The sequence below is a fragment of the Thunnus thynnus genome, chromosome 1 (genome assembly GCF_963924715.1).
Source record: "Thunnus thynnus chromosome 1, fThuThy2.1, whole genome shotgun sequence".
NCBI classification, from domain to species: domain Eukaryota; kingdom Metazoa; phylum Chordata; class Actinopteri; order Scombriformes; family Scombridae; genus Thunnus; species Thunnus thynnus.
The window spans coordinates 13,408,691-13,420,704 of NC_089517.1; the positions used below are offsets into that span (position 1 = coordinate 13,408,691).

A 12,014-nucleotide genomic window follows, 5' to 3' on the forward strand; every position below is an offset into this window, starting at 1 on the left:
AGCCAGATACATGTCAGGATGATTCAGAGTTGTTATCATGGGGCATTATTAAGTTGTCTTTCTTGATGTTTGCCTATGCTGAGCTTTTAGCTTTGATAATAACATAACTGCAGATGTTGGAGGATGATTACAAAGTGAAAGCATCTTTTATGGCACCAGAGCCCTCTGGCAGAATTACATAGACAGTTGTAGCCTCGTAAAAAATATTTTAATCACTTATAACTTGATTTTGAAAAATGTCAGTAGAAAAATTGCATGCATTTTTCATTTGGGAAAAATAAATAATTGGTTTTAAATACCTATCTCAAGTTTTTATGTAAATTATACAAAACATAAAGGATGATCTCAGTCAAACATGCCATATCAGGTTACAGCAGCATTTAGGTATTCTCCCGAAATTTCCCATTGACGAGGCCTTTCTTCCCTCGCTGTGCAGAAATAGCCCGACAGGCAGCCCAGATGAAACTGATGAGAAAACTGGAAAAGCAGGCACTGGCACGTGCAGCCAAAGAGGCCCGGAAACAGCAAGGTAAACTCTTTTTTTTTTTAGTGCCGTTAACAAGAGCACAGGGCTGGAAGCAAGGCAGTGCTGGTTAATCGGTCAGTCAGTGATCTGAATGCATGTAATAAAGACCAGCCCCACCGTTTGCCCCTGTAGGGCCAATAGTGATGCTTTAATATTCTTATGCACTAATCTTTATTGCTGGTGTGAATGAATAATTCTGGTTTCAGAATACTAATACCTTTTAATTTTTTACATATATACAATGTCATTTCAAAAGTTTGGTCATCAGATGGAAACCAGAACCAAATTTCTTCTCTCAGACCTGCAATATATTCATAAATGTATAATGCACTGACTTATTAAAATATACAGTCTGCCAGGGAAAACAATTATCATCTGTGCTTTCGACATCAGAGTAACCCTGCTATTACAACACATTTTAATTTAGCTTTTATAGCTGGTAAAGAAAAAGATGCTCAGATGGTTCAATTGCATAAATCTGGTAACAAAAACTATCTGCCTGTATCTTAGATGTCCTGTCTGTCTAAAATCCTAGAATCACTGGTCAGCTCACAACTCTGTGCCTTCATGAAGGTTAATAATGTCCTCCAGCCATAGCAGTCTGGGTTTAGACCTGGTCAAAGTGTGATAACTGCTGCAGCTACTGTTGTGGATGACATTGTTAACTTGATAAAAATCAATAGTGTGCAGCATTCCTTGTTGATCTGTCTAAAGCTTTTTACACTGTCAATCTCAACATTTTTGTTAGATAAGTTGTGTTTTATGTGTTTTGATGATAAATAGTTGGTTTAACTCATATTTCTGTTCTGTACTAAACACTTTACTACTTGGAAGTAGTAAAGTAGTAGTAATGTGTTTTATGTGTTATGATGACTCGCCTTAGTTGTGATCTAGTTCTCTAAATTTCTCGGCCTCTCGTGTAAAATACACCTTGAGCTCAGTGAGACCTCCGGAATAAATAAAGCTCAACAACTGTAATCATCTGTGACATGAATACAGTTGATATCCCTGCTATGTAGGTCATTTTTGTGGATACTAATGTAAAACTGAATTGACTCTTGTAGCTATCATGGCAGCGGAAGAGAGAAGGAAGCAGAAAGAGCAGATCAAGATCCTCAAGCAGCAGGTGGGTCTGTTTTACTGTGTGTGCTGACAAATCTTTTTCTTTCCTTTCTCCTTATCTAAAGTGTCCTGACACACGTCATCCCTGTGTGCACTACAGGAAATGCTGAATGCTTATTTTTTGATGCTTTTGCTTTTCAATCATCATCATTACTGCTAGTACTAAACTCATTGTCGTGTCTCTTAGCCCACCCCAGCTGGAACAGAGTGATTGGAAAGTGGTTTCATCTAAGGATGTTTTCCAATGTCTAAAATATTAAGAGATTATGTTTTTTTTTTTTTTAACAGGAAAAGATCAAGCGTATTCAGCAAATTCGGATGGAGAAGGAACTCAGGGCGCAGCAAATTTTGGAGGTACAGAATCTGATCCAACAGCACCTCTGATTAAGCAGAACATTCCTGGATAGCTACAGCCCCTCAGTCTATAGTGTTTTAATCTTCCTAAAGCTCATTACTGAACAGCAGCATGCATTGGAGGAGTTGCGTCTTCTTAGGCATAATTCCACATGGAACTAATGCTAAATTGGTCTTGGTTGACGGCTGTTGAATATTAAAATGGCTGTTGCTGCCTCTTCAGACCTTATTTAAATTGGACAGAAAAGTATTTTTTTCATCAGACAACAGTAACAGTTTAGCATAAGTGGGTCGAGGAAAAAAAAAAAAGGTGCTGTTTTCCACACACACAAACACACATGCAAAGATGCATGCGCATCCACAGACACACATACCCAGGCACACACAATTATACTGTAGGAGCTTCAAAGTGTTTTAGCAGGACTAAATCAATTTTGAGTTGACACGGTTGGCAAGCCACTCTTAACGGGAGGCTTCAACATTTTCACAATTACGTGTTAAAGAGATACATTATTCATTCGCTGTGTTTTACAAATTTGACTGGCATTCAGGAGCATGAAATCTTCGCTCAAACCAGAAAACTGCAAAACAATCAGTTAAAGTGCAGCAAAGCCCTCATCCAAGACTGATTGATATATGTCTGTCTCTATGATTCTTGACCTTAATCTTTATTCATAGGCAAAACGAAGAAAGAAGGAAGAAGCCGCCAATGCCAAAATAATGGAGGCTGAAAAACGGATAAAGGTATGTTTATGTTTTTAATAAAACCCCTGAAACAGATGTAAAATGGCAGGTATTATAATACTCATACATGTACATTAGGACCATGTGGTATTACTCAAAAATCACATGAATTCAAACATTTGATATTTACCAAGAGATGGGGCTTTTTTCCACTTAAGAAGTAGCTGGCAATAAAATTTAGAGCGGCCCTTTGAAATGGGCTGAAATTCCATCAGTCTGTGGTGATATTCATGATATTGGCACTATGGAAGCATATTGATTTTCCCCTCATCCTCTCTTTCTTGCCTTCAAGGAGAAAGAATTGAGGAGACAGCAGGCAGAGATTCTGAAACACCAGGTAGGCATTCGCTACAACTTGCTCAGCCTTTTAAACATAATAGTTACTGCTGAATAAAACCATTTACCTCAAACTTCCCTTGAATGAGAATTTGCAGTTACTTAAGTTACTTATTGGGATGATTGTGACTGTATGTGTGTGTGTGTGTGTGTGTGTGTGTGTGTGTGTACAAGTATATTTGTGCATCTATGTGCATTTAAATGTAGGCATGTGCGAGTTTATATAAATGTGGGTGTGCAAGTGGTTAATTAGCAAACATCAACTTAATGAAAGTCTTCAGTATTTCTCTTTATTAAACCCCATGCTTATTGGTATTGGATATTACTTCTGTTCCATAATATTTTGCCAACTCTCTCTGCCAGGAGTTGGAGAGGCATAGACTAGATATGGTATGGGTATGTTTATTTTTGTACATCTAACACCTGCATCGTGTAACTGGTTGTGTTATGGTTGTCATAGCAATGCATTAAGTGTAGCACTGGCTGCTGTCATACTACATTCTTCTGCATGGCTTTCCAGCAAAACCAACAAAAGAGAAAAAGAGTCAGTATGCTGCCTCCATCTGCTCGTCCTGAGGGACAACTGACCCTGTCACGGTGGCCAGGCAGCTTCTGTCCCCCTCCCCCATCCTCCCCTCTCTACTCAAAATGCATTGCAACGATTGCTAGCCAATCCACACTCACTGTCTGAAAGTGCACTCGAGGAGTTTCCATCCATCACATACATCGTCTAACTGTTGCATTGGAGTAGCCTGTGTTACCCATGAGTGCTTGACGATTCGGCCCAGACATTGAGCTTGTGTCTGTTCGTCCATGCATCTGTTCTGCAGTCCACAGAGTGCTGGACTTTAACCTGCCCCATCCCAGCCTCTGTCATTCACTGTTCCTGTATTCTGCACAAAGAATGAAAAGAGCTACTGAGAATCATTTTGTCTTTATGGTGGAGACGCTTCCAGTCAGATTTTCCCCCTTGTTTGATGAGGGTACAACACAACCTTTGGTTGAAAATAGTTCTGACAGAGTGTAAAACAACAATATAATCAATTCCACCATGGGGACAAATATGGTTCTGTGTGGCATTTTATTTTGGCCTGGCTGTCCTGCTTGTAGCCCTTCTCACTCATACACAGTCGCAGCTGAATCTAAAGGTCTGCCTATCTGTTTCACAGTGAACTCTGAGCCGATTGTTGAATCAACCCCTTGTACCTTCACTTGCGGCACAATGAAGGGGGGCAAATTGAGATACATGAAATAATCCTGGTATTTAAGACTGTCAACATGCAGTTGTACTGAATTTGATGCATTGTACCTTATTATCATAATAACCTTTAGCACATGCAATGTTTTTGATGAAATGAAAAGCTACAAAATGCTGAATGCCACAGGCTTTATGTCATTTTTGAACTTGTCCTTTTTGAAGTTTTCCATTTGAAGATAAATCAACCAGTAAGGACATAGAAATATTGTAGCAGAGTGCCTGGCATCCAGCCTATTTTGTTTATCACAATGACAAAACGATCCTCACAAACAGCCCATTTTAGTCACTAGGTGCTGGAAATGTCCTTGGCAAGCCCTAATAGTGGCAATTGTGTCTTTCTGGTGGATCACAGAGGGAATGACAGCCTGATACGATGGAGCGGGAAACCTAGAGATCAAATAAAATGATAGTCAGTCACCAGTGATTCCTGTGCCCTTTTGCAGTAGACTGTGTATCATGCACCAAAGAACAACATAGATGTCTCATCCTCAGCAGTCACATACTGTGCTAATACTTAAGCTGCCAAAACCACTGAAGTGGAACTGCTCTGTTTGTAGCTTCTCTTAACCATTCATTCCTCTTTGTCGTCCCCTCACCAAATATTATTAGTGATGTGTCAAATAAACATTAGCATTGACTCATGTAATAGAATTTATTATTTTGATCGTAATGCCAATGTGGCATGTCAGTAAGACTTCTTGCAACCAGTATTTTGTTGCTTTTGTTGTGTCAGCTTTAGTTTAGAGGCGCCGTCACTGATTCCAGCTGCTTCTCTTTTTTGAGCCTGTCATCACATCTACTTTGTATCGCATCTATGTGTTGCTTTTTGGTTGTCATTGTACTACTGTACTCTTCACTTATGCTTCCACCATACATGTGAAAGTGTATACATGTGAAGCATCGTTTTGTGTTTGTTCCAAGTATGGTGCCTCTATTGAATTTAGTGCATCACAATTTTACATTAATACATACTAAATTTAGTTGACCTTGACGAGTGTATATACAACGTGTGCTTGTTAATGTGTCTCTGTTTTTTGCCACTCTAGGAGAGAGAGAGGAGGAGGCAACATGTAATGCTGATGAAGGCTGTTGAGGCTCGCAAGAAAGCAGAGGTAGTCCATATGTGCACAAATACATGCGGACACACAACACACACACATACACACACACACACACACACACACAGACACAGACACAGACACACACACACAAACAACACAGTCCACTCCATAAAAAGAGCCTAAGTCATTATTCCCTGGATGGATTCCCGCTTTCTCTCCTTTTTGTGCACTCTTTCCCTCCATTCATTTTTTTTTCTACACACTTACCAAGTCAAAAGATTCTGGCCCTCGAGCACTTTTCCTTTGAATGCATAGCAGCATTAGGCTGAATTCTAATACAGCTCAGCAAAGTCAAGTAAACCTTCTTGTCTGTTTTCACACACAGACACACACATGCATGCATGCATACATACATACACACAAATGTATACACACGCTTTTCCCCCCTAATGCTCCCTTGAATTTTGGACTCTCTAGGAGCGTGAACGCTTGCGGCAGGAAAAAAGGGATGAGAAGCGCCTGAACAAAGAGCGTAAATTGGAGCAACGCAGGCTGGAGCTGGAGATAGCGAGAGAACTGAAGAAGCCAAATGAAGACATGTGTCTGTCTGATCATAAGGTAGCTGAGACATGAGTTCATTCGGTCAGTGCTGAGAGTGTTGTTCGGTGCTATTGAGTACAAAGAAAATATTGTACTTTTTAAAGCAGTGTTTCTATTCAATTCTTTCTTCTGTGTGATGTACGCTAGATTATTTGTTGTTTGCATTGAAGTGCTATTAAATATTTAGATTTAGGGCAACAGGGTGGCATAGACAGAATTTCTATCAATTTATTATTATGATGATGATTAAATAGTAAGTTTAACATTTTCTTTAGGGGCATTACTTAATAATTAATTAATAAGACCTCATGGCAGTGAGCATTTTTATTTGTGGAAGTGGGTGCCCCCAAGTGGCTAAATGAGAGTACTGCAAATGTAAAAAATAAGCAGTCATTACTATAAATTGGAAAGTACCATCCTTAATACATTCAACAGATGTGTGATATATCCCTTTTCCTGTGGTTGTTTGAATAATTACCTTCTATAGTATTTCTCTCTCAGTAACACATATAAAACACCAACAACAAAAACTTCTAACAATCCTAATTTTACCCACTTTCCTCTGTCCAGCTTCTCCCTGACTTTTCCCGAATCCCGGGGCTGATCCTACCAGGACGTGCCGTGTCTGACTGCTTGATGCTGATGCAGTTCCTGCGAGGCTTCGGGAAGGTTTTGGGGCTGGACTTGAGTGTGGATGTGCCCACCTTGGGCATGCTACAAGAGGGTTTGCTCAATGTGGGAGACAGCATGGGCCAAGTCCAAGACCTTCTGGTCAAACTGCTTTCTCTTGCAGTCTGTGATCCTGGTTTGCCACCTGGACAAAAGGTGAGCTGTTTTTCCTTAAGTATTACACCTCAGAGGGAAATATGACACTTTTTGTTCCATCTGTTAGTTTTAGTTTGGTGTGAAGGATAATGTTTACATGTAAAACATGATAAACTCATTTAATATGATGCAATGGTTATATTTAAAATACCCATCTACATTTGAGCACCTTATTACTTGTCAAAGCACCAGACATTGATTTATTCTTAAAGGTTATATTTTTCAAAATTAGTAATTTCACTTTATATAATTTAATCAAATGTATTGCTGGTACAACTGTACAGATCAAACTGTGAATAAATGCATTGACGTGTTACACTGTTAGTAACAAGTAACTATCTTAGAAGTCAGATCAACTGAAATGTGTCAAAGAAGTGCTCATAAACTTTCCCTCTTCATCACCTTCTCCTTTTCTACTAGACAAAGACCATGCTGGGGGACCACCTGACCAACGTCGGCATTAACAGGGATAATGTGTCCGAGGTGCTACAGATGTACATGGGGGCCCATTGTGCCAATACAGAACTGGCCCCTCTGGCCCTCAGCTTGAAGACCAAGGCCTTCCAGGCCCACACGCCTGCCCAGAAGGCCTCAATCCTGGGTTTCCTGGCTAATGAGCTGGCCTGCAGCAAAGCTGTTATCAGGTAGGAGAAGCAGCTGAAAGCTGGAACTGTCTAACTGAGTACTGTCGAGTATGTGTCTTAATATACTCTGCATCAGTGACATATTGTTGGATGGTTATAAAGTGGTCTACATTACTTCCTCTATCTCTGGATTCACACAAACAGCCAACCACATACTTAATAAAGCTGTAGTAGTGAGCAGTAGAGCCCTTTTGATTTTAACTAAATTCATTAATTTGTGCTTCAGGATGTTAGCTTATTAAACTTTTTACTTTGGCTGTAGATAGTTTCCAGCCTCCCTGAGCTAACGTATTGTTAGATTCTGATACCAAATACCAAAAATATGGATTTACACACTGTAAGCACAAGCGCAACTGACAGGATTGCATTTCTTCTTGCAGTGAGATTGACAAGAGCCTGGATCAGATGGCAAACATGAGGAAGGACAAGATTATTATGGAGGGAAAACTCAAGAAGTAAGTTAACTTTAATTAAAAAAAAAAAAAGTTTTAATTCCCTGTACACTGTTGTGCTCAATCTGTGCATGTTTAATCAAGGTTGAGGACCATTCATGCCAAACGCACTGGGAAGAGGGAGGCAAGTGCGGGTGTGGAAGAGAACCAATCTATTGGTACTCCCTCATCTGCCGTCAAACGCAAGAGGAAACTGGGTGGAGACAGTGAGGATGATGATGACGACGATGAGGACAGTGATGACCAGGCTGAGGAGGAGGATGATGAAGAGGAGGAAGAAATTAAGAAGGTTAAAAAAGTGGAGCTATATGATGAGGTAAAAAAAGATTCGTCTATGGATTTATTATCAAAGCTGACCTAAGAGGATGGCTCACAGACTGTGTTTGTTCTGTCCTGTCAGGATGAAGTTGACCAAGCCACCAGTATCGAGGAGCTGGAGAAGCAGATAGAGAAGTTAGCCAAGGTTTGTTCTCTTTCAAAATGGCCAAGTGCTGTATCAGAGTAAATACTCACTATCTTCAATTTATAAGGCATCAGAAAATGAATGCACTGTTGGTTCACATTGATAATATGTGATTAAAAAAGGGAAACGGTTATTGAAGATAAAAAAAAGTCTCTAGGGGAAGTGACTATGAAGAGATAAACCACAGAAAGTTTTTGCTGTTTTTAATTTCTCACCATCACTATAAATGGTGTTTGGGATGTGGCACTGTATGTTGCCATGACACTCCCAACACTGTAGGTGATCTGATTCGATTTTGTAGAACCTTGATTTCCTATGCTTATATTAATGATACAAAACGTATTTACTTGAATCTCTTAATGTTTTAATACACATTATTAATGCCAATCATGTTTAATGTACATTTTATGTACATGTATGCTGACATATGGCTGTTTGCTAATGAAGGCATTAATTAGTTAAATAAATTACCTCATTAGCATAGCATGTAATGGTTAATATATCACAGTGATTACAAAGGGACATTAGGCAGCATAATTGTCTTTTGTTTTCATGAAGGTCTGTTGATCAAAATATGTATAGAAATTAAAAAATTCTGTTATGTTCAATTGCAGCAACATCACCAGACCAGACGAAAGCTGTTTGAGATATCTCATTCTCTGCGCTCGATGATGTATGGCCAGGATCGTTACCGCCGCCGGTACTGGGTACTTCCCCACTGTGGAGGGGTCTTCATTGAAGCCATGGAGAGTGGAGAAGGTAGTTACAGTACAATACACACTAAGTGCCCTTTCACACCTACCTCGTTAGGTCCAGATTTTCAGACTTTTCAGTTTGATCCAAAGCAAAATTACAGGTGTGAAACCTCCCCCGGACCACAGTCCAGACCAAACAGCCGAACTAGCGTTTGGTTCGTTTCTAGTGTGAAAACCTTTTTTAGATGGTTTGGACTTTCGGACCAATTACAAGAAGTTCCGGCAGGCTTTTGTCAAAGCCAAAAAAAAGGAAAAATGAGCTGCGGTAGCACAAGTGGAGAGGAGGAGACCACATTTTTTAATTGAAATATGGTCCGACGATGTTATAAAAAGTCAATTGGAAAAAACTCATAAAAATGCTGACAGTTTCATGGTATTTTGGGAGAGGATGAGAGAAAGAGGATAAGAGAGGACGAGAGAGCAATGCCACCCGAATATAAAGTAATACCATAATAATATTATTATAGTGGCGACGACACGAATCTGCTCAATTTTTTTCCCCATTAATTCAAATGGCGATAAAAAGCTACACTCCAAATTGACGACAACACGCCTACATTGGACGCACGCCTACAAACCAATCAGTGTCAAGTATAGGGAGATGCAGCCCACATAAGTGATGACGACAGCACGTAGGTATGTCATGTAAGGTTCTTTAGTGTGCTGTGAAACCAAAACTGACCGGAGAAAATGTATACAATGTAACAAAAGCATGAACCTTGGATCGGACTTTCAGGTTTGAAAAGGCCCGAAGTCTGAAGAGTTCTTGTTTTATTAAAAGATGCTTCAATTTGCCAAAAAATATCTGGAGAGTAAAAACTAGTAACAGACATTTCAGGAAGGTAGAAATGTTGTTTTTCTCTGACAATAAATCTGCTTGCCCAGCTGTTTGTGGCAGTGTGAAATATGCTGATGAAGTTTTACTTTATCTTAATTCTCTGCACCAACCACAAGACTAATTTGAGATTGAATCTGTAAACTAAAATCTAACTCATCTCTACTAAGCTCCCACAATCAAGTGTATAATCATTTTACAGGATGATCAGCACTCAAAAGCTACCGTTATAATAGAGTTTTCAGTTATATTAACAATCTACTCTATAATCTTATTTCCTTGCAGCTCCAGAGGAACTAGAGGAGGAGCGACAGAGAAGGAGGAGAGCAGCAGAAGAGGTCAAGGTCAAAGAGGAACCTCAGGAGATTGAGCTGCAGAAGGAGAAACTCACCAACCTTGATGGGCAGAGCATACGCACACAAGGCTTGGAGCAACAGACAGATGAGGAGAAGGAACACGAGGAGAAGGAAAACTCCTCATCCCTCTTCTACCAGCAACCAGGCTGTGTATCTAAACTGTGCACAGTTCGGGACGTCAACAAGGACGTTGGCAGAGAAACTGTGAAGGCAGAGGACAAGGGGAATCCCCATGTGAGACAAAATGGCAGCCCTGTGGGCACTCCTATTGCCACCACCACAGTAACATCATCCTCCCCAACTAACAATACCTCTGAGCCGGCAGTAGCAACAAGTCCTTCCATGGTGACCACTAATGACACTGCAAATATCCCTCCCCCAGTCTCCACGTCTTTATCTGTCCCATGCCTGCCAGCCCCACAAGAAAGCCCAGGGAACACTCCTCCATCACCCGCTCCATCTCCACAACTCTCATTCCAAGCCAACGACCAGCTACTCAGAGTCTTGACAGAGAGGAGCGGACACTGGTTCAGTCTGCTCCCTCGCAACCCCTGTGACCTCTCTTCCATCACCACAACTCCTCCAGGAGTGCCCCGTGTATCCCCCCAGGCGTCCTCCACCCCTGCCAGGCCCAGATCCCCACCTCCATCCCCTGCCCTGCCTCTCACCCCTTCTGCTGCCTCAGCCTCCGCCAGCCCGCACCACCCGGCTGGCCTCCTCACCTACCCACTATCAGCCCTGCAGGTGAGGCTGCTGACCACCTACGTATAGAAATATCTGATTATCTGTACAGTTATCTGTAAAGTTATGTTTGTTATGTACCACATCACCTGAACTGTGACTCTCTGTTTTGCTCTCCCTACACCTCCACCTCCCTCAAACCTTTTTTTATCCTCTTTTCTCCCCAGGCGAAGTCAGGTGGCTCACTGCTAGGAGTTTCTTTCGGAAGCTGGCCCAGTGGCATGATGAGTCCCAGCTTGCCTCTGTGCAGCAGCCCTAGCCCCATGCCAGGTCACTCTCTGGAGGGCAACACAGCAGCAAGTGTCTCCAGTAAGAGTGAATCACCTTTACCTCGAATTGAGAAAACCTCATCCATGCCCTCTCCTGCCTTGGAGATGCCCAAATCCCTCGACCACCTCACAGCTCGGCCCATCCCAGAGGGTAAGTGACAAAATCCATCTAAGGCTCCCATATTTTAATTGAAAGGAATTCACCTGCCTGAAAAGATTTCAATTGCCTGAATAATCCAAGATAATTGGATTAGGGAGCGTTCTGCTCTGTTGTACACAATACCATCGGGGTATATAACAAAGCTGAATGAAGCACCTTTTTACAGTGATGTATGTTCAGTGTCTTCTTGCTTATATGCTTGTTTGTGTGAATTTTCTCAGAAATGCTGACAGGTTGGTGGCGGGTGTCTGACATCGAGGAGCTGAGGGCTCTAGTCAATGCTCTCCACAGCCGAGGCATCAGAGAGAAAGGCCTCCAGAGGCAGATGCAGAAATACATGGAGATCATCCCCCAGGTCTGCACTAAACACAGAGACGGTAAGTGTTGCAGCACTCCTCCAAGCACATACTCAGTGAGCTCTGTTTTGATCCATAGGAAGTAGATTATTTTTATAGTAATAAAATATTTAGTTTTGGTGTGTTGTCATTTATTTAACAGCACTCTGGAGCGTTT

The 12,014-nt window shown here is 41.2% G+C and overlaps 1 protein-coding gene across 11 annotated transcripts in view; it reads left to right on the forward strand.

Moving 5' to 3' along the window:
* Nucleotides 1-12,014, forward strand: part of baz2ba (bromodomain adjacent to zinc finger domain, 2Ba) — a 76,661-nt gene that overhangs the window by 57,565 nt on the left and 7,082 nt on the right. For 4 of the 11 annotated variants that reach the window (XM_067585895.1, XM_067585917.1, XM_067585883.1 and 1 more), the window contains 17 exons: nucleotides 437-529; nucleotides 1,591-1,652; nucleotides 1,937-2,002; nucleotides 2,681-2,746; nucleotides 3,039-3,083; nucleotides 3,446-3,478; nucleotides 5,387-5,452; nucleotides 5,879-6,019; nucleotides 6,572-6,826; nucleotides 7,247-7,470; nucleotides 7,851-7,925; nucleotides 8,007-8,238; nucleotides 8,323-8,385; nucleotides 9,000-9,144; nucleotides 10,261-11,075; nucleotides 11,240-11,492; nucleotides 11,723-11,878. In XM_067585895.1, coding sequence (XP_067441996.1) covers nucleotides 437-529; nucleotides 1,591-1,652; nucleotides 1,937-2,002; nucleotides 2,681-2,746; nucleotides 3,039-3,083; nucleotides 3,446-3,478; nucleotides 5,387-5,452; nucleotides 5,879-6,019; nucleotides 6,572-6,826; nucleotides 7,247-7,470; nucleotides 7,851-7,925; nucleotides 8,007-8,238; nucleotides 8,323-8,385; nucleotides 9,000-9,144; nucleotides 10,261-11,075; nucleotides 11,240-11,492; nucleotides 11,723-11,878 — 2,790 coding nt within the window. The remainder of the gene's footprint in view (nucleotides 1-436; nucleotides 530-1,590; nucleotides 1,653-1,936; nucleotides 2,003-2,680; nucleotides 2,747-3,038; nucleotides 3,084-3,445; nucleotides 3,479-5,386; nucleotides 5,453-5,878; nucleotides 6,020-6,571; nucleotides 6,827-7,246; nucleotides 7,471-7,850; nucleotides 7,926-8,006; nucleotides 8,239-8,322; nucleotides 8,386-8,999; nucleotides 9,145-10,260; nucleotides 11,076-11,239; nucleotides 11,493-11,722; nucleotides 11,879-12,014) is intronic. The other 7 variants (XM_067585945.1, XM_067585889.1, XM_067585923.1 and 4 more) reach the window with 2 other exon arrangements.